Raw genomic sequence first — 22693 nt, 5'->3', positions numbered from 1 at the left:
GTGGTCACCTCACACTCTCATCTTTCCCATCTCTTTACAAGGCAAAAATTGGGAACTTCTTAAATTAGTCAGCAAGTTGGTCAAATTGCTCCCCTACTCGCGTAGTAGCTATTGGTTTATTTTTCTTACTCATATTTGAAGAAACCATCATTATTCATTCATGTGACTAGATTTTACCTGAAAATAAACAGTGACATATCCTCATGGGAAGAACAGAAGGATGAACTTCAATTGTTGAACCATGCCTCATTAAATTGGTATTTCTAAATCAGAATCTCTCTTGGGTCCTGTTTAATGGAAGGCACACATCAACTTTTCTCTTGGTTCCCAGAGTCACAAAAATTCAGTCATTTGAAGGCAGCCATGGCAAATTCCATGAGACCTGACAGGGTGCAGTCAGGCCACTGAGGTCCCTGGGAATTAATGTCAGGGTTTGGGTACTTCAAGGGTTTCCTTCTTGCTCCTTGAGTGACTCCCACTGGGTCTCACAGGCAGGATAGATTTTGTTGGACACTTGCACAGCAGTAGAATGGTGGGGGGGGGGCGGGGATCTTATCACCAAAGGGGGTTTTGATTTCATTTTGGATGGAGAAGCATTTCTTCTTTATCTCTAAGGATATATGTTAAACAGATTTTTTTTCCACGGTCTGTTTCCTGACTCTAAGCTTGAATCAAGGACAGAAAGGAGACTGAGCTACTTTAAAAAACCTTTTCCTCTTTGAAGAAAAGTAGAGGGGTGGGCAAAGGTGGGAGGGGGACTGAAGAAAGGCAGAGAAATGTGACTTTGAATCAATTCACTGATAATTCAGAAACTGAAAAGGCCTTCCCATATCTTCACATGACCCCTTGCAAAGTCGTATGGTTTTTCCCCTAATTTTCTTATCATATATGTTTCGTTAAGTGCCAAATTTTCTTTCCCAAGGATGCTCTTTTAATGTAACTTATTTTAGTTAACCATTTATTAGTGTTTATGATGTGCCAGGACTTTATATGTATTATCTCACAATTCTCCCAAGGGCTATAGGTAAACACAATTACTGTTCCTGTTTTCACAGACAAGGAGAGACAGGCACACGGAGATTAAATAACTTGGCTAAGGTTACCCAGCAAAGAGGTGGCAGAGTGAAGATTCAAACCCAAGACTTTTTGACTTCAAGCTTGTACACTGAAACATGACTCACGCCCTTTCTGCAAACTGATATTCAGGCAAGTTGATGATTCTGGTAAGGGGGAAGGAACTAATATTTCTTGAGCATCATGTGGGTACCAGCCACTGTGCCTGACTGGGGACTTTCTCCTCAAACCTTCTCCATAACCCTATATGGTAATTATTGCTAGTGTCACCTGCTCCCATCCCCAAACTGAGGTAAAGAGAAGTTAAGTAACATGCCCAAAGTCACAGATATAGGCAGTGACAATATTAGCCTTCAAACCTATCTGTCTGACTCCAAAACAATAAAACACTGGAGGCCATAGGCATCTGTCTCCCATAAGAAGTGAAGATGTTGCATTGTTTCCTTTGGATTTTGCTAGGTGAGGCATACTTCTGTTTCTCCTCATAAAGGTTAAATCTCTTCCTATCTTAATTTTAAAATAATCCATAATATAGTAGGTTGTTTTAAAATAGTATTCTATAATCAGAAGGACATGTAACAACAATAGTTGTTACATGAAAGCATGCAGAAATTGAAATCTTGTATACTGCTGGTAGGAATGTAAAATGGTGCAATTGCTTTGAAGACCGTATGGCAGTTTCTTTAAAGGTTAAGCATAGAGTTACCACTTGACCCAGTAACTCCACTCATATGTATACCAAATAGAATTGAAAAACAGAATTGAAAAACTATGTCTGTACAAAAGCTTTACACGAATATTCACATAGCGTTATTCATAATAGCCCCAAAGTGAAACGACCCAAATGTCTATCAACTGATGAGTGGATAAACAAAATGTAGTATATTTACACAGTGAAATATTATTTGGCAATAAAAAGGAATGAAGTACTGATATAAGTACAATATGAAATATATATATATATATTTATCCTGAAAACATTATGGTTGGTGAAAGCAGCCAGTCACAAAGGATCACATATTGTATGATTCCACCTATGTGAAATGTCCAGAACAGGAAAATCCATAGATATGAAAAGTAGTTCAATGGTTGCCAGGAGCTGGAAGGGAGAGACGGCTAGAGAGTACAGGTTTCCTTTTGGGGTGATGAAAATGTTCTAAAATTGATTGTGGTGATGACTGAACAACTCTATAAATATACTACAAACCACTGAATTATATATTTTAAATGGATGAATTCTATGGTATGTGAATTACATCTTGATAAAGCTGTTATATATTTACATTAAAAACTGCACCATGAAAAAAACTAATATCATGCACTTGGTAGGCTCTGAAGAAATATCTATTGACTGAATGTACTGAAGTACTTTATGACTATTTTAAAATAATACCAGTTCATTTTACATTCAAAAATGTTTTAGGAGTAGTTTATTTTACAACAATGTTGCATGAAGTGTGCCCTAGACGCAACGGTCTGTGGAATTAAACGGTGATGACTACTGACATCCCAAGAGTACTGAGGTGTCAGCCTCAGTGATGAAAGTTTAGCAACAGCACCACTACGCAGGAAGTCCCCCTCTACACCAACAGGGCCACCGTGGTGAAAGAACTACCTGTGACTTGCTGACAAAGGGGATGCCCCTGAGTGTTAATGGTCTCCCCTAATCCCCATCAAGCCAAGCTCAGACCTGCCGGGAAGCTCTAGTGGGATTCAGGGCTAAAAGTTAACGAAGATGTCACTCAAGTCCTGGAATATGGGGACATAAACAACAACCTTCCTTCTGTATTAGAGAAACTCCTGCGAGCAAGTCCTGGCAGCACTTATCTATTTATGGCCACATTTGAGCTCAGATGGAAGAGTGTGAAAAGAAAAAGATATCAATAAATTCCAGAGTAAAAGTGGAAACCACTATGAGTTGGAGGAGAGGCAACATGAAGTAAATAATTGTCCAAACTTGAGATCTAGCTGAGGAATTAGCCTGACGTGAACGATTAAAGAAAAGCCAAGAAAAAAGTATCCAAGTGCTGAGTGCACTGAAGAAGAAAATGGCAGAGTATTAGTGGATTTAACAGCAAAACAAATGAGCTCAACAAAGAAGCTCTACACGAGTAGATAAAGTCCAGAACCTCGCACTGACTGGACAATTCCTTCAAGGAATGGGTTTCAAGCCTTCCTCCCAGGAGAACAGAAACCTCCCAAAGATACTTTAGAAAGCACACATTTTACAACTCTTGAATTTTACAGTAACAACAACAAAATGAGCCCTGGCTTTGGGAAAAGTTTGTTCTGAGTTCCCTGCATACAGTGGAAGCAGGAATATGGTACAAAACTGGGAAAGACTTATCGGGGTCATAGAGGCTCAAAGATCCCATGCACTGAGCTCTTGACTTCACATCTCCAGGGAGTCACTGCTGTATATTGGAGAGAACTCAATTTAGTCTACAAGAAAGCATTCTGAAATGAAACAAAACATAACTACAAAAATTTAGTGTGTACTCCCTATGTAAAGGATAGCTAAGAGCTTTTGTATATTTTATTTCATTCTATTTCTTAAACAACTCAGACAGATATTTTACAGATGAGGAAGAAACTGTGGCTCAAAGAAATCAAGCAACTTTCCCAAAGTCACACACTAGTAAGTGGCAGGGGAACGATTCAATGCTGGGTCTCTTAACATTACTCGGAGTGTCTTATTTAGATTGTACATGTTAAAATATTCTCTGAGAGTGGTTGACATTTGTCATAGCCAATAAACAACAAAACCAAGAAGGAAAATAATTGTAATAGCTTTCAACTCCTCTTAAACAATTCACAAAGATGAGACCATAACAGAAGCTGTGGTTGATTTTGCCACTTAATCTATGATGATAATAATTCTCAACTATAAATAATTTTCAATCATAAATCTTCCTTTGGGGTTTTGTGGAGCAAATTTTCCAACTGTTTTTTAACCTATCGGGAGTAACAAAGCCATCTGGCTAAGCTCCTATCATTCCTCAATGACTTAAGGTAATAAAAGCTGAAACATCCCTGTACCTTCGGGGAGGGGGTCCCAAGGAAAGGAATCTTTTGCTCTTGGAAACTTATCTGAATCTGTCACCAGTAATGGCAACCACATAGAGAGCCTGCAGGCTGCAAACATTTCAGAAGGAAATTTGGTTTATATCCGTTTGAGATATTAGCTCCCTAGTTACCAAGTGGAAATAATACTGGACAGAAAGTCAAGGCCCCGTGTTCTAAGCTACCCTCTACCACTCACTAGGTGGGTAACCTTCACCAAGGGCTTTCCTCTCTCCTGGCTACAGGGTAGTCATCTATAAAGTATAAGGCTCAGGTTACATCATACCTAAAGACTCTCTAGCTCTAGGACACTTTGGCACCCGCTCAGCCTGATAATCTGTTTTGGTGATTTCTTTACAAGTACCTGTTTCTTGGTCACGGTGCCATCCACAGGGTCCACGTATTCAAAGCTGTCTGTCTTCGCTACACTGTAGACATGGCTTCCCACAGCAAACTGCTGGCCGATGAAGGACTTGTCTGTGACCAGGGCCTCCAGGTCCCTCATGATGTAATATGTCGTCTTAGGCTCTAGCCCCTCATAGTCAAACCTAGTGAGGGAAGGCAAGACACAGCATGAACACAAACCTAATTAGAGAACCAGCAATTAGGTGGACCTCTCAAGGTCATCTAATCATTGGTTTTGTTTTCATGGAAGAACTGCAAAGAAAAGTACTCCCAACTGGTCTCCCACTTCCACCTGGCTCTTACAAACCATGCCCCACACAGCAACCAGAATGATCTTGTAAAAATTAAGTCATGTCACTCTTTTCCTTTAAATTCCTCCAATAGCACCCATCCCACTGAGAACAAGACTCAAAACCTTAACTACAGTCTATAAGGCACTGTGGGATCTGACCATGCTCACCCATAGACTTGACTTGGTCCTTCTTTCACCCTTGTTCACTGTGCTCTAGCCACACTGGCCTCCCCAGTCCTCAGAGATACTCCACCTTTTACTGCCTCTGGGATTTTGCTCTTGCTGTCTGTTCCTTTACCTGATGTATTCTTCCCCTGCTACTCAAATAGCTGGTGTATTCCTTTAGTTTTCAAACTCGGTGTCACCCCAGAAAATGACCTCTGACCATCCATCTAAGATGATAGCTTCCCTCTATCTCACCCCTCTCTCATCATCCTTTATATTTTCCTTTGGTAGTTACCTCAATCTGTATTTATCTTGTTCGTATATTTGTTTACTTATGTCTTGTCTGTCTTTGCCCACAAGAACCATAAGCTCCATAAAGGCAGAGTCCTTACCTGTTTCGTTCTCTGCTGCTTCTGGCAAGTAGCAAATGTTTTGTGGGTAGTGGAATGAAAGATGGCAGGAAGGGAAAGAAGGAAGGAAAGGGAGGAATCAAGGGAGGCAAAGAGAGAAAGAGGAAAGGAGTACAACGTACCATAAAACTCTATTGGAAACTGGAAAGAAATATCACCCTTGTTCCATTTAAAAGAAAGTCCTCCTAGCCAAGATCATCAAATGTTAACAATGAGGCTAAGAGGTGATTAGCAGGGGGAAAAAAGTCTAAAGTTAACAGCTATCTCTTTTGTTATTGTAGGGTTTAAATACTATAATGCATACCAAATAGCTGGCACAGCGCCAGACATCAGTGCTTAAAACTGTTACTTTTGTTCTTAGTCACTACCATAAAGAAACTGCAGGATTTTCCCCAATGTCAAATAGATTTGACCCAGACTTAATGGTACACCCAAGGGGGTCTGTTTAAGAAGCATACCCTCAGAGCGGCAGCTGTGCTCTAGTGGCTGGGGTCTCACATTTGGGCTCCCTGTAACACAGGGAAAGAATGTGAGTTCTCAGAAAAAAGGAATATCTAAATAGTTGTTTCTGCTTTTTTTCCACCCGAGATCTTTCGAGATTTCCGGTAAACATCAACATATTACCTAAAATGGAGAACATGAAATGATACCGTGTCTAGCAATGGGTCCCCTAAACCTATATCCCTTCCTTTTATTCTTTTCTTCCTACTCAAGCTACGTCCTCCCCAGCCTCAGAAACAGAACAATAGAGAACTCACAACACTCGTTCTCATCAGTGTATGTGTTCTGAACCTAGATTCTCTTTAAAGATAGTCTTTTTGGGAAGGTAAATACTCAACCAAGCAGAAGGGGGCAGAATGATGGGATAAGAGAGTCTAGTAGAAGGTCAAGAGGCATTGAAAGAGATTCAGAAGTTGAGAAAATCCATTAATGTGATAGATCACATTCAATCTACGGCTGAGGTCATCGGACCAACCTGCCGAAATGCTCATCTTCATTCATAAACAGGTCCTAGCACTCCAGTTCCCTCACTACGACCCCTTCTGACTACCACTACTAACAACTTATTTTTGAGAGAAGAAACGTTTAAATGGAGAATTTCTTCTGGAGTCCACTCATACAAGGAAAATTATTATCTGGGTTCTCAGATTCATCTTTGGGCTCAGTATTAATTAAACCAAAATTGTTTTATTATCTCCTCTCCACTCAAAAACAGGCTGGAAATCATTTTATTTCATAAGCACCTTTCAACCTTCATTTGCTGGAGGCTGAAGGAAATGTTTATCTGTCATTCTATCTTTCCTCTCTCTATTTTTCCTTATCTCTATGATCTTTTTGGACAGAAATCTGAAACATAATTAAATATTCAACAGAATTTAAATCTCCATTGCATTATATTCTCTAATATGGTATTTGTTATGAAAAAAGTAATTATCATGTAAACTCCTGGCTACAAAAAATGAACTATATTATAAATATACATATCATAACACCACATCTTCAAAACACTGGCAGAAAGCTGGATAATCATTCCACAATTATGAGAAACACATCCCAACTCAAAGCCATCTCACTGAGCCAGAGGTTGACAATCGTAATATATTTTATCAGGCTGGACTTTTTATGCACTAGAAGGATTTGCTTTATGCAATAGAAGGATTTGCTGTACCAATAGCCCTTCAACATGCCAAAAAAGCCCACAAGAAGCAGGATTTTTTTTTTGACACTTGTTAGAAATACTAGTGAGTAAAGAGTTCCCACGTGCCTTGAGAGTCCTCATTTTATGATATAATAAATAATTTGAGGTAGTTCGTAGGCTCTCATATCCTCAGCCTTCTTGACTAAACCAAAAATGTTATGGTGTTGTCTACATTTCCCAGAGCATTGCAGTCTTTTTTTATTTTAACGAGTACAATCACAGGCTTCCTTATTCTGTGATGTTTATCTAAGTAAATGACCTCTTAAGAGAAGAAGCAATCACCTTATAAGGGAACTCTAAAGCCTTCTTTCTGTCCTCAAGCTTTTGAAACACAACCAAATATCCAAAGTAGTTAGCTATTCAAAAGCAAAGCAAATGAGCCACAATCTCTGTTTTTAATACACAGAGAGCCTCTAGAACTGCCCAGGGATTCCCTTGCCCCATTCCCACCCTCTTTCCCAACATCCTTTCCTGCCACTTTACCCCCCAAACCATGGCTTGGTACTAGGGACATATACCTAGCATTTCTAGGTACACACCTCTACCAGGCAACCATACAGCCAAAAGACTCTGCTCCTTCATTTACTTCAACAACAGAAAAGTGATAGAGACTCCCAACCCTAAGCTCTGAGCCACTGACCTTTCCCCTTCTTCCTTCCCAGGGTAATAGTTCCCTTTTCTGTACCTCCTTTCATGGACACAAAATTTTAGCAAAATGTGGGGCTCCTGAATCACATGGCCCCTTCAGAAGGTGCCAGCTTGGGCATCTTGGACATTGTTTGGACCATTAGCTGGGAGGCAAAAGATAAGGGAGAGGATTAAAAAACCACCCTGACCTGTTGCAGCTGATGTCTCTGCTCCACCCCCCTGCTCCCTTCCTTGATAATTATGGATGGAGAACCAATAAAGAAAGCTCCTGGTTTGACTGCACAACGCTTATGTGCACCAAAGAACCTTTTAAGGCTCGGCAGTCCAGATACCCTCTTGAGATGTCTTCCTGCCTTATAGGCACTGATGGAAAGATTACAGAGAGATGTCACTTGGGTTGGAGAAATTTATACCCTCCATTTTAGTAGTCCTTGATACTACCTCCCTACCACCTATCAGGAGTTACCTGGCTCCAGCCTCTGTGTTCCTCAGATCTTCTTGAAAAATGCTTCCTTCTTGATGTTCTAGCCCACCTGTTTTAGGAACCTTCTCTAAAAGTAATGCCCCAGGGTCCATACAGAGACCTTTATCCTTCTCACCTGCAATAGTAGTGGCGGCCAAATTTGGCCCAGTGATCTCGGACAATTTCCTCCACACTCTGCTTACGAGCAGCGATAATGGAGAGCCAGACTAAGACAGCCCAAAGGCCATCTTTCTCCCGGAGGTGATCAGAGCCTAAAAGAGAAAAAAATAGTCTGCTGAATTTGTTCCTGGGGGAAAAGTGAAAGCTAAATGAACTATGAAGGCCAGTTAGCAATTGAGTATTATATTGAAATGGCTGGATGTATTATTCATTGTGTTAAATATATGTCCCATAATAAACTTAAATTTCCAAAAATAAGTAACAGAAATTCAGATAACATAAAACAATATCAAAAAATAAAATAAAATCCTGTAAATTTTTGAAAGGATCAAAGAGCCAAGTTGTCGTCACATTTGTCCAATGGTATCATTCATTCAGTAGATATTTGGTGATCCTTACAATATACCAAGCACCGATCTAGGTACTAGAGATGCAGCAGTGAACAAGATAGCACTTTACTCATAAAGCTTGAATTCAAGTAGGTGGAGACAGACAACAACAGAAAAGTAAACAAATTAAAGAACAAGATGCATCAAATAAGGACAAGAGCTATAAAAATAATTAACTGGGTGATGATGTCACAGAGTGTGACAGCAACTAAGATGGCTTTACCTAGAGTAATGTAGTTTATTTAGAAAAAGGCTGAATGGTGCCCCTCCCAAAAGATATGTCCACCCAGAACCTGTGAATGTGACCTTATTGGGGGAAACAGGCTTGAAAATATAATTAAGTTAAAGATCTTGAGATGAGATCATCCTGGATTATCCAGGTGGGCCCTAAATCCAATGCCAAATGTTCTTAGAAGAAGAGGAGACAAAGAGAGGAGAAATACAAAGGACTATTACAAAGGACTACGGTTATGTGAAGACAGAGGCAGAGACTGAAATTATGCTGCCACAAGCCAAATAAAGCATGGAGCCACCAGAAATTGAAAGAGGCAGGGAAGGATTTTCCCCTAGAGCCTTCAGAGAAAGCATGGTCCCACCAACACCTCGATTGTGAATTTCTGTCTCCAGAACTAAGAAAGAATGCATTTCTGTTATTTTAAGCCACCCAGGTTGTGATAATTTGTTCTGGAAACCTTAGGAAACTAATACAGGTAGTCAGGGTCAGCCCCACCAAAGTGATGACATGAGTTTACACCTGAGAAGAAGGAGTCAGCCATGCCAAAATCTAGGGACAAAACATTCCAACTGGAGGGGCTGCAACCACAAAGTTCTTGAGGCAGGAATAAACTGGAAAGTTTAATTCTACAGCTATTTATATAGAAAGAGATGCAGTTCATATTGTGGCATTCACAATAATAAAGAGTACAGTCTAAACAGGTCACTTCCTGTATAAAATGAACCCTGAAGAATGTGTTATAGGCCCATTTAAGCATCTGTCTACTGGTCATTTGTAAGCTCTCTGACACGAATAAAGCCCTGAATACAAAGAAACATGTTATAGTATAAGAAACATGGTATAATGGGAAAAACATGAGGAAGGTTTTGGAATTAGCATTTTAAACCAAACTCTGATACTTCCCAGGTTTGAGAACTTATTGCAAAGATATTACTCTTTATGAGCTCCAACTCATCATCTACAAAATGGGGACACCATCACCAATCTTGTGGGCTTATTGTATCAATTTAATCAAATTCAGAGGGCAAGCTCTTGAGTCAAATTGTTCATGTTCAAATTCTGGCTCAGCTACTTACCTTTGTGTGACTTGCTGTCCTCACCTGCAACATAGGGACAATAATGTCCCCTACCCCTTGGGGTTACTGTTAGAATGAAGCGACTAAATATGCCTTGGTATGGAGAACAGTGACTGGGATGTCACAAGTGGCTGCTGTTGATCTTGTTGGTGATTCACATAAAGCACCAACATGGTGCTGATTTCTCAATACATACCTTGAGGCAAAATGTTCTCAGTTATTCATATAATTTTATCCTCTGTCTCTTGCAACAGCAAAGTCTTAAGAAGTGGACTGGAATGAGGGGGTGGACCATTTCTTCTTGCAATAGAGCAATAAGAGTGGATAACAGTACTCTTGGGTTTGAGGGCCATGAAACATACATAGAAAATCAAAAAAGGAGACCTAATGTCACAGAGCTGTTTAAACACTGAAAATGCTGAAACAATACCTTAAGCTAAACATCTTTGATAACTTCTCGGTGAAGCTAGGGACAATTTACCCTTCTTGTTACACTTATAGTGCTAAGTGTTAAATGTTTTTCCTCAAAAAGGAAAACAGAAACTCGAGAGGGCAGCAAAGATATTTAAAAGGAAGGATCAGTCTTTAGTTCTTCCTACACTGGTCAATGGTCTGCTGATGACACTTTTAGATGTCTGGCTCCAGCTTCCTTTAGATTAAGAGGACCCTGAGTTTTAATCATCACACTATGGAGTGACTCTAGTCTCATCCAGTGAACTCTTCACACTGCTACAAGGAAGGAGTTTGGGAAATGCTGGGTTAGCTCGATGGCCAAGGCCAAAAAAAAAAAAAAAATCTAGGAAACCCTGCCCAGTGGAATAATTTTAAAACCTTTTGTCCTTTTATAGCTGAAAAATCATTTTTATTTACTGGCTAGAGAAAAATACCCTTTTGTTCTAAAACATGGGCTTTGCATGCCTTGCATCTCCAGCTGGACTACATTCTGGAGATAAAGCCATTAGATGCTATTAACTCTGAGAGATTAGATGTCATAATTGAGAGAGACATAAAGTTCTTTTAGCAGGATTAAAAAGAAAAAAGACACCTTAACCATTTGAAGCCAACTGCACAGTAGATTGTGAGTTGGCTTGGATATACTTGCCAATAAGTTAAAAATTTGCCAACATTCGTAAGGGGCTGATGATCAAGTAAAATTAACTATGTTCTTTACAACTCACTGAGGTGGCGATACAGATATTGATGATATTGAATTACACAGATGTTTCTACTGGATGCTGTCACAGTGTGCTTTAGAGGGGATATACACCAAACTGTTATCTCTGAAATGGTAGAATCACAAGTGTTTTTCTTCTCCTTTGGGCATATTTCCACAATAAATGTGTACTATTTTCATAAGAAAAAATAAATCTTTAAGTCATCAATAGTGTGCAGAAATTCAAATTTGAAAACATTAAATTCCATTTACCAAGAGCTAGTTGCGATATTAAAGAGATCACTACCACTTATGAACAGGTGATGAACCTTGAACCTATTAATCGTCCCATTTCTTAGGTTGAATAATAGCTTTTTAGAGCATAGAGATTGAATATGACCCCTACCACCACCACCACCCCCTCTTGTGGGGTTCACAGATGTTAGGATTAGGATCAAGCATGTCCTGTAAGGAACCATTACTTGACAGAAAGTGAGGATGAGGAAAAAAGAAGGTTCACTGCTAAAATGTCAATGTTGGCCTTAGGGGAAGCTGGGCTTGGGGGACAGGGTCTGCTTGCCTCACAGAGAGACCCCACTAGCAAAGACAAAGCTTCAGATTCACATCAAAAGCCCCCATGGCCATTTCTACTGTTGCTGACCATGTACAGAGAGAGGCTCACCCAGCCTGCATTTCATTCCCTTTTCTCCCAGGCAGTATCCCAACATTCTGTGAACAGTTAAGAGTTGTTTGGGGAAAAAAGCAAATAAGATATTTCTTTACTTCCTCATTTCACATGTTCACATCTGCTCTGTCTTTAAAACATGAGTTCCCAGGAAAAATTCTTCTACTGTAACATTTATATGCATTATTGCCAGTACAAGTTTTTAATAGACTATTTTTTAGAGCAGTTTTAGCTTCCCAACAAAATTGAACAGAAAGTACAGGAGTTAGCATATACTCCCTGTCCCCAAGCAAATACTATCTCCCACTACTGTCAATGTCCACCTCCACAGTGAGACATTTCTTATAACTGATGGACCTACACTGAAACGTCATTATCATTCAAAGTCCATCGTTTATGTTAGGGCTTACCCTTGGTGTTGTATATTCTATGGGTTTTGACAAATGTAGAATGACATGTACCCATCATTACAGTATCATACAGGATAGTTTTACTGCCCTAAAAATCCTCTGTGTCTGGCCTATTCATCCCTCTGTTCCTCCTAGGCCCTGGCAACCATTAATTCTTCTTCTTTTTTTTTTTTTTTTACCATTCTTAATAGTTTTGACTTTTCCAGATTATTATATAGTTAGACTCATACAGCATGTAGCCTTTTCAGTTTCATGTCTTTCACTTAGTCATATGTAATTAAAGTTCCTTCATGAATTTTCATGGCTTCATAGCTCACTTCTTTTTAGCACTGAATAAGACCAGTACAACTTCTGAAGCTTGCTTCCTCTATTCAGAGCTTGCCACCTGGTTGAGAACGCTGCAAGGAGCTTTCACTCATATTCCCAAAGTCTGTAAGCACCACTCACCTTACCTTCCTCCATCCAGGCCAGCCCAGCTGGAAACTTATTCATACGTATTCTGAAAAGTCCATAGAAGCAGCTGTTCCCACCCAGATAGATACCAGAAGGAGGGTGTTCAGCTCTTCCCTGCCATAAACTCCAGCAAAAATTGGTACAAAAAAGAGAGTCTATTTTTTTCTCATCAGAAATATCTCTATTCCCCTTCACCCAAATTAGACTTTGAATTTTCTCAAGCTTTCAAACCATATTACTTTGAACAAGGCAGTACACCACTAAGTATAGTGACCTCACGAAAGAAAGGGGGAAAATAAAGAAAGTACTTAATCATCTAAAGAAATTTTCTTCAAATGGAAATCCCAGCGTGAGCAAATTAACTCAATCGAACATCACAAATGTTACTAACAGATCAAGACATCCCGGCAGACATTCAGATCAGGAAGGTCTGAATCTGTCAATTAGGAAAATATAAACCATTGTGCACCTGTTGCTGACTCCAAGCTCGAACACAGGTTAGTGATTCTCAATACATGCTGCATATTAGCATCACCTAAGGAACTTATAAAAAGGTATCAATGCTCAGAAGTTCTGGTAATGGAACCCAGGAATCAGTATATATATATTTTTAAGTTCTTTGGGTGATTCTCACAGGGAGTCAGGGTTGACAACCACTGTTTTAGGTGAAAGGCACTCAAAATAGTCCTATATTGGGAGCAGATCGCTTAGGGGTAGAAAATTGGGCCTCTTCCTCTTTTTGTTTAAATTTTGTATCAAAGAAAAGTAGCCACTGGTCTCTAGTTCAATAGATGCCACTGGCCATGCTCAGGTGGGTGGCTCTCGCCTTGCTGTAGTCAACATCAATATCATGGTTTCTCCCTGCCCTGTTTGTCTGGACAACTGCAGAGGGTTTTTGTCAACTTTGCGGTAATCAACTCTTCCCAGTCTGCCTGGAATTTTCGAGTTTTAGCGCTAAATGTCCTAAATCCCAGAAAACCTCAGTCCCAGGTAGACTAGGATGGTTGGTAATCTGGTAAGAAAGGCCACTCACTCAAAGAGTTTCCTGATGGTTTGTAGGATATGTGCACATTCAACACACATCTTAGCACACACACATTTCCTGGAGCGAGCCAGAAATGACAGGAAATACACACACACACACACACACACACACACACACACACACACAATTTGCTCTTGAAGCAGATATCCTAAGCAAGATAAATTCAATACTTAGAAGAATAACAACAAAGCACCAGTCACTAAACTTAGTATTTTAAACATATATTACATAATTTTTACAATTTGATAGCTCCTTTTTATAAGTAAGAGAATGAGATCATTCATTTGTACAAGGTTACACAGTGACTAAGTAGTGAAAAGAAGATTAAGACCTGGACAGTTTGGCTTGGACACCTACGGACTTCACTACTCCTAGAATAGCCCAGTAATGACAGTGGGCCTCAGTTGTTGCAATAAAGCAGATAAAATGCCCCATGTGTTTAGAGCTGAGGCAGCCTTTCTGAAGATTTGGGTAATGAATTTACACTTCTTCCTCTTCATACTAGACATTCAGGTAAAGTTGCCAAATTTCCTTTACTTCTCTCTGCATATCTATTTACTCTTTCCATTTGCAAATGAAATTTTCATTAATTTGCAGTGAAATCCTTCCCATCCTCTTTTTATGCACTTAAGACAAGAATTCGTCTTTTAAAAATAGTAGAGTTACAAGGGAAAATTGGGAGACATGCTTTGCAGGTGAATTTGAGATTGGAGAACATGCTACAGAATTGTGACAGGTACATTTTTTCTCTGTCTCAAACTGCTTAAGTTCAATTTTTTAAATCTGGCCAAATGCAAAACTCAGGGAAAAACCGTCACATTTCTATGTTTAAAAATAAATGCTTTTTAAAAAGTGCCCTCAAATTTCACCAATTGGAGAAGAAAGATATGCTGTACATAAGCAATCAGAGCCAGCTATCAGCTCAGAAAGATTTTACTGCTCAGAAAGGCAGTAACGGATGGATGAAGCTCATCCTGCGCTATGGGCAACATGGCTCCCAAGAATAACACTATGTAACAACAAATTTGACGACGACGACGATGATGATGATGATGGTGATGATAATGATAATGTTTGACACAAATATGCTGTAGGGCTTTTGGCTAATATCCTAACCATAGCAACACCCTGTAAGCTCCAGGAGGGAAAGACCTGTGTCTGAAATTACTCTTGGCTCATAGGAGGTTTGCAGTAAATCTTCGCTGAATGAATAAATGAATGAGTGAACTCTAGTACGAAGTTTGATATAATTCATCAGATACACACTTCACTAAAAGTAGCTAGCTAGAAGCAACCTGGAATATTACCTTAGAAAAAACTTTACGGATCATTCCACTGAACAGACTCATCCTATAAATGAGGAAATTGAGGTCTAGAGAAGTTGGCAATCTGTGTAAAGTAGTTCAACTACAAAGATGGGGAGTCAAAATTGGAGCCAGGTCTGTCAATGCCTGTTGCTGTGCTGTTTGCATGACACCATTCTCCCAAGTCCCCTGGCATTCATTCTCCATCTAAAAGAATAATCAGATGGGAGAAAATGATCTCTTGGCATTTTCTTAAATAGGGGCAGCAAAGTACTGTGGAGCCAGTGAGATTGGGTTTGAATTCTGGCTTTGCCAATATGACCTTAGCAAGTAGTTTGACTTTCCTTCCTAAGCTTCAGTTACCTCATCTGTAAAATGAGAGTCAGTATGGTCCCTACTTCATTTAATTGTTGAGAAATCTCAGAGAAATAATGTATAGGCATCCCTAAGCATTGTATTGGTCACTTAGGAGAGGTTTGATAAATAATATGTGTTACCACTATTTCATTAATGTATGCCCCAATGCAGTCAAGTCATCCACCCCAGAGAAGGGGAAAACACTAACAATATCATGGCCAGCCAGCTAACACAACTCTCTCACACAAGCTCACCAGCACAGGAGCAGTGGGACCTCATAACTCACACATCCCATCCCATTTCTTTGTTACCAGTGCTGATGCAAACAACACAGCTATTTAAGAATTCTTCCTTAACAGGACATAGCTGCATTAGAAATCTCTTCAGTGAGTTTAAGGCCTGCACCACAGGGTTGAAGATCTATCATTCTATAGTCATTATACTTTGTTCTCAGTGGGGCCACCTAGCAACTATCAGATAGCAGGTGGAGAAGCCTCAAGATACAATTTTAGGGACTGCTCCTTAAATATCAAGAAATGGGCCCCCTTGTTAAAAGCCCTGTAGGAGATGCTGTGAAAAGAAACCCTTAGTCTATTTGGAATTCTTCAATTTGTGGCTAAGGAACATGATTTCCCAGGATTCCCAGTCCCAGAATGCACTGCTAAGTGTGGACACAGGCTCAGAGGCCCCATTCCTGTTTCTGCTCACACTCACGTGTCACACAACATCTCCTCTTGCCACTTTTCATCAGCTTGGAGGATGAATTGAAGGGTCAAGGGAACTGAAACTGTGGAGACCCCAAGAAAATGTTCTTAAGTGACAAAGACATTCTTCCCACTCCAAGAGGGAGTTCTGTTTCTCAGCACCAGGGCTGATAGGTTGTAGAGGGTCCAGAAAAGAGTTCCAGTTTGGGGACTTTACAAGGACGCACTTGGGAATGTCAATCACAGCACCTTGGTGCTCCAGCCCAGCCTAAATTGAATCCCACATGTGCACACAGCTTGTTTCAACTAGCCCAACAAAGAAACTGCTCTCCTAGCGCTGATAATGCTGTCATCACAGCCTCCTCACATCACATCTGCTACCCAGCCAAATTTACACAAATTGGCCACAAATAAAAGAAATGTGGTAGAACCTCAATAATCTGAAATTCATAGATATATGGGCCTCTTTCTCTAGAGACCTGGACAGATGTGGAAACAGCCAAATGTAGAGTTAACAGTTATCTAGATAGGGAATGGATTAAAGTTTTCCTTTTAAAAACATACATTATTAAATTAAACAATTGTATAAAGAAGAGATAGCTAAATTTATTCAATATTTGTTCAACAGTACTACCATGAACTCAATCTTGAATTAGGTTGTATAGAGTTTATGTGTGAAATATAAACAAAGGAAGAGGCATAACCATAAAACTCTTATAACTAATATAACTATTAGGAGAAATAAATTGTCCATTCACAAAGCAACCAGAGAATAAGTCAATAATATAAGCCATAAGACAATAGAGTAGACAATGTCTATGCTGAAGGCTGTAAGAATTTAGTATATACAAAAGATCATTAAAGCTTGAACCGAGCCCACTGCTGAACATGGCTATTTACAGGTAATTATCAGCAACCCCACACAAGAAATAAGTTAATAAAACAAATTACAAACAATTAACAATATTTGAAATATAAAATCTGTTTATTAACAGAGATTTTAGGAAGGAGTCTTCCTAGAAGTGTTTTATTAGCTATTAAATTATGCTGATAATTATAGAATGATTGAAAATATCAAAACTTTATTTTAAAATTTGATGTAATTCTGATTTTACTGTAATTCATAACATCCCTCCTCACGCCCTTCCGACTGGTATATATTTGTGTGGTTTTGTTTTTGTGAATCCTCCCAAATCTTGGGATACCCTAATACCCGATCTCCAGAAATACATTCATTCAAGAATGATAAAAATGTAACTACTAGTAATGCAAAGAAGAAATACCAAAATGAAAAGTCTGTTTCTTCCTTCCTACTTTCTTTTCATTCATCTACCTTCCATCAATCATTCCAGCCTTCCATCTAGTCTTCCATCCACCCTATACACACTCACTCAAGGCCTGCCATATATCAAAGAAATAGAGCTAAACATGGCCCCTGTTCTCAGGGCATTGACAACTTCTGCATGGCAAGCAGAGGGATCCAGCAAATCTCAAGAGACTAAAAAGATACTCAAGATTTCCTGTGACGTATAATACACATGTACTTTGGGTCTCCTCTTTCTGTGCTAAAGACGTGGCAGTTGTAAACAAAGCCAACTTAAAGAGCACCAGGCTATATTCCAGAGTTCACAGTGGAGAAGTTGGTGTGACAATGATGGACACGTCATATTTGTGCCAAGAGACTTGGATTCAATTCCAAATTTCCAGAAAAAAATGGATGTATACAAAAGGCTTAGCAATGCCCTGGCATTTACTAAGTGCTCATTTAAAAATATAACTATTATTATTATTGTGAAAAAATCAACAAAGAGCACTTTCTGGGAACACATAAAAATTGCTGTATTGCCTGATTTTATTTAGCAAATTTGTATGGCAATTGACATTAGCTTTTAAAAAATACATAAGAAGAGTAATACTCAAGATGGTGGTCAAGGTTGGAGCTCTTCCAATTGTTCACAAACATAGCAAATTGTCAAGTGTTACCTATAAAGGGATAAACTCTAGGCTGCAAGAATTCATACACTCCCCAAATGGTATGACTTCTTAGAAAATGAGGACAGCGACAGCAACAAGTAGAACATGACCCACAAATGCCAAAAAAACTTCAAAGTTTTTTGTTTACATCTTAGTTTTAGTATTTTAGTTCATCCCCTTTTGTGTTCGGGAACAAGTCCAGATTCCTTCAAATTCAGAACTTTAGAAAAGTAGCCAGAATGCCATTGAGATGAACAGTTTTCTTCCATTGAAATCTGAGTATTTATAAAATGTTCTCCTTTCTGTAAAGCAGTTTTCCAGGGCCCTTCCCAGGAAGTGGGTAAATACCTGGTCTTGGCACAAAAGATTATTTGGCTTCTTAAATGACCTTGGTTCTTAGGGCAATAAATACAAGTATCCTATTGGGTAGGAACTGGACCTTTCCGTAAGAAAAAAGCCTGAACTCTGATCCTATCACCAGCTTGATACCTCGAGAAGTTCTGGCACTCAAGAAGCTGACAAGGGAAATTTTTACCCAGGATATATCCTGCTCATCTCGGACAAAAGGCTTGCTATTGTTGAGCCTGAGGCAGATTCATAATTTTAAGCTTTCCTGGCACTAAACGGTGCATTCCTAGTTGGTACACAGCTCCACGCCTTAGGGACACTGAAAAAATCCTCTACTCTTAAAAGCTTAGTTAAATTTGAGAAACAGCTCCCCAGTGTCAGGTCTAAAACCTTTTCATCTCTCCACTTTCTTCTCCATTAATGAGGTAAATTACTTGATTCTGAAAACCATATACCAAGGTAAAAAGGAAGCTCCTGTGATCAGTTGCCTTTTACCAGTCAGAAGTGAGAGTCAGAGAGGCCACGTAACATGTTTGTAAGCGGCAAGTCAGGGTCTTGAATGTAATCATCAGCCTCACATTCCTGGGCCTCTAGGCTGTCTGGACCACACCTGGTGAGGCATCTCAGGTACATTCTTTCTACCATTCCTGATTTAAAAAAAGGCCAACGATACTGGTTTTCACTCGAGCAATGCTTCCTATTCTTGACTACACATCAGAATCATACAAAGATACTTATTAAAATGCATATTCTCAGGCTCCCCTTGCCAGGGATTCCAAGTAAGGGTAGGATAGAAATCTGTAATTTTAGCAAGCTTCCCAGTTGATTCTGACACAACCGCCTCAGTGCCTCTCCAAGAACTGACGTTAATAAAGCCTTGTATAAGAGCAGAATGAAGCCACTTTCTCCTTCCAAGACCGAGTGGTAGAGTTCCTCAGGCCCCCTTGACAATCATTTACTGTTGAGAGCTGGAGAGGTGGAATTAGTTATGGCTTTCATCGGAAAGACTAATCAGCACAGCGGAAAGCCGCATCCACCGTACGGCAGGAGGCCTGCCTTTTAATTCAACTGTAATTTAATTCAAGTGGAGGCCTTTTCCAAACTCTGGGGCCCGGGGTGAGTCACTTAACTACTTCTTGGGCTCAGGAGCTTCATCTATCAAAGCAAGCTAGTGTCATCTGAACCCGAAAAATGGTGGAGGAGGCAATACCTTAGGGCTCTATACATTGAATAATCTCTTGTGTTCCTTGAAAGGAAAATGACAGCCAAATATAACAGAGACTTTTAAAGTTCCATTCTAGTCCACCCTACATGTTGCAATCAGCACGACTGTCTGAAAGCAAAACCTGCTGAAAAGTGTCTGCAAACAGACTCCACTCCTGTGCAGACCTTGGTTTCCTATTTCCAGTTGAGTCACGTCCCACCATCTAAGCTGGGCAGGCAAAGGGCTTTAAAAGTTGGCCCCTCCTCACTCATATTTCCAGTCTTGTTTCTCGATACTCCTTTCTTTACCCTACCCTATACATCAAAAGTTAGAGAACTTTAGCCCATGGGACAAATTTGGACTTGGGCCTATTTTTGTAAGTATTGGAACACAGCAAACTCATGTGTCTATGTATCATCTATGACTGCTTTTGTGCTATAGTGGCAGTGTTGAGTAATTGTGAAAATAGCCTCTAAGTCTGCAAAGCCTAAAGTATTTACTATCGTGCTCTTTACAGAGAAAGTTTGGTGACCCTTGCTATAGATGAGTCTTTTTTAGACATTTCTGGCCATGACTCAAAATAAATGCATTTTACAATGAGAATAGTATACACATAGATACCTGTGTGCATATTTACATGTACATATTTCTCAAAATAACACTGACTTTTACTAAACTCAATGCATTGATAGTTTCTAGTCTATTATTTAAAAAAAAAAAAAAAAAGCCATTCATGACATTCCATGTTGTTTCATTATCTCTCAGTGGCAGGGAACAACTACAAAGCCTAAAGTATTTACTATCGTGCCCTTTACAGAGAAAGTTTGGTGACCCTTGCTATAGATGAGTCTTTTTTAGACATTTCTGGCCATGACTCAAAATAAATGCATTTTACAATGAGAATAGTATACACATAGATACCTGTGTGCATATTTACATGTACATATTTCTCAAAATAACACTGACTTTTACTAAACTCAATGCATTGATAGTTTCTAGTCTATTATTTAAAAAAAAAAAAAAAAAAGCCATTCATGACATTATACTATTCTCATGACCCCAAATGAGTCTTGATTTATATTTGGAAAACATTGTTCTAGACAAACTGAACAACTAGCTACTCACAACACATGTCCCCTACTCTCCTACCACTATTCCTCTCTTGATATTGCTCCCTCCATCTAGCAAGGTCCTGTCCTTTCATCTCTATGTGTACAAATCCTTTCCATTCTGTAAGAACTAGCCTGACTTCCACCTCTTTCATAAAGTGCTTGCGACTTATAGTCTCCAAGCATTTTCTACTTTTTTCCATCTTCCATAGTATTTTGTCTGTTCCTCTATTCTGGAACTTTAAAGTTTCTACTTTGTAGAACAGTCATCTGTGCATCTTTCTAATTATGTACCCTAAAGACATTGAGTTTTTTAAGGGTATGGTGTTAAGCATTTTGTATTCTATATATCATAGAATACAGTGCCTTGTACAATGTGTAAGTACTTAATAAATGTTTATTAAATTGAGGTAAGCAAATATTTATTACTAAGGGTATAATGTGGTTTACACATGTAATATTTAATCCTTTAATTTTAAAGGCTATAATTATATGGTAGCTTGTAAAAACTCAATAAATGCTTATAAAGACAAAGAAAGAGGGAGGGACAACCTGAACTTACCAATTTCCATTTCAGTTATACTTGAGAGAGGTTGATATAGTTGCTCTTTTTTCCAAGAAAACAAAGATGCATGCCATTCCTCCTACAGCATTAGTAGTAATGCTGCTTCAGTCCAACTGACTTTGGTAAGAGGAGAAAATTCCTCAGGAAAATTTTCCTTCAGGAACCCCAACATAGCCTAAAATTCTGTCTTTATGAACAGTTAGAGCAGTTTTACTGCAATCCATTTAAGCATAACTAAGTAGTACTTATTCCAAATAAGAATTCAAGGATGGGTTGATATCAGTAAATCATCATGATATTTCACTATATTCATAGAATAAAGAAAAAAACATATAATACATCACTAGATTCTGAAAGGGCACTTGATAAATCCAGCAGCCATTTCTAATAAGGTTCTAAGTAAATGAGATTAGGGGAAAATTCTACAAAAACATGATAGATTTTACCAATATTAAGAAAGCAGTCAGAAGTAAAACTCGTTATTTGCCAATGACATGATACTATATATAGAGAACCGTAAAGATTCCACCAAAAAACTGTTAGAACTGATCAATGAATTCAGTAAAGTGGCAGGTTACAAAATAAATATTCAGAAGTCAGTGGCATTTTTATATACCAATGACGAACTTTCAGAAAGAGAAATTTAAAAAAATCCCATTTACAATTGCATCGAAAACTATAAAATACCTGGGAATCAAATTAACCAAGAAGGTAAAAGACCTGTTTTCAGAAAATTATAAATCATCGAAAAAAGAAATTGAAGAAGATACAATTAAATGAAAGCATATACCATGATTGTGGGTAGGAAGAATCAACATCATTAAAATGGCCATAATACCCAAAGCAACCTATAGATTCAATGCAATCCCTATCAAAATACCAATGGCATTTTTCAGAGAGACAGAACAAGTAATTCTGAAATTTATATGGAACCATAAAAGACCTTGAATAGTCACGGCAATCTTGAGAAAGAAGAACAAAGTTGGAGGTATCACACTACCTGATATCAAACTATACTACAAGACTACAGTAGTCAAACAACATGGTACTGCAATAAAAACAGATACATTGATCAATGGATTAGAATAGAGAGCCCGGAAATAAATCTATGCCTATATGTTCACTTAATATATGACAAAAGAGGTAAGAATATACAATGGGGTAAAGACAGTGTCTTCAATAAATGGTGTTGGGAAAATTGGACAGATACATGCAAAAGAAAGAAAGAAGAAAAGAAAGAAAGAAAGAAAGAAAGAAAGAAAGAAAGAAAGAAAGAAAGAAAG

The 22693-nt window shown here is 38.8% G+C and overlaps 1 protein-coding gene across 1 annotated transcript in view; it reads right to left on the bottom strand.

The window, feature by feature from the left end:
* The window catches only part of PGM5 (phosphoglucomutase 5), a 160222-nt gene that overhangs the window by 35365 nt on the left and 102164 nt on the right, over positions 1–22693 (bottom strand). The window contains 2 exon segments of the mRNA XM_006918401.2: positions 4502–4685; positions 8356–8491. Coding sequence (XP_006918463.1) covers positions 4502–4685; positions 8356–8491 — 320 coding nt within the window.

The sequence above is a fragment of the Pteropus alecto genome, unplaced genomic scaffold, assembly GCF_000325575.1.
Source record: "Pteropus alecto unplaced genomic scaffold, ASM32557v1 scaffold95, whole genome shotgun sequence".
NCBI classification, from domain to species: domain Eukaryota; kingdom Metazoa; phylum Chordata; class Mammalia; order Chiroptera; family Pteropodidae; genus Pteropus; species Pteropus alecto.
Note: the sequence above shows the minus strand (reverse complement) of the source record. Positions and strands in the feature narration are given on the sequence as shown.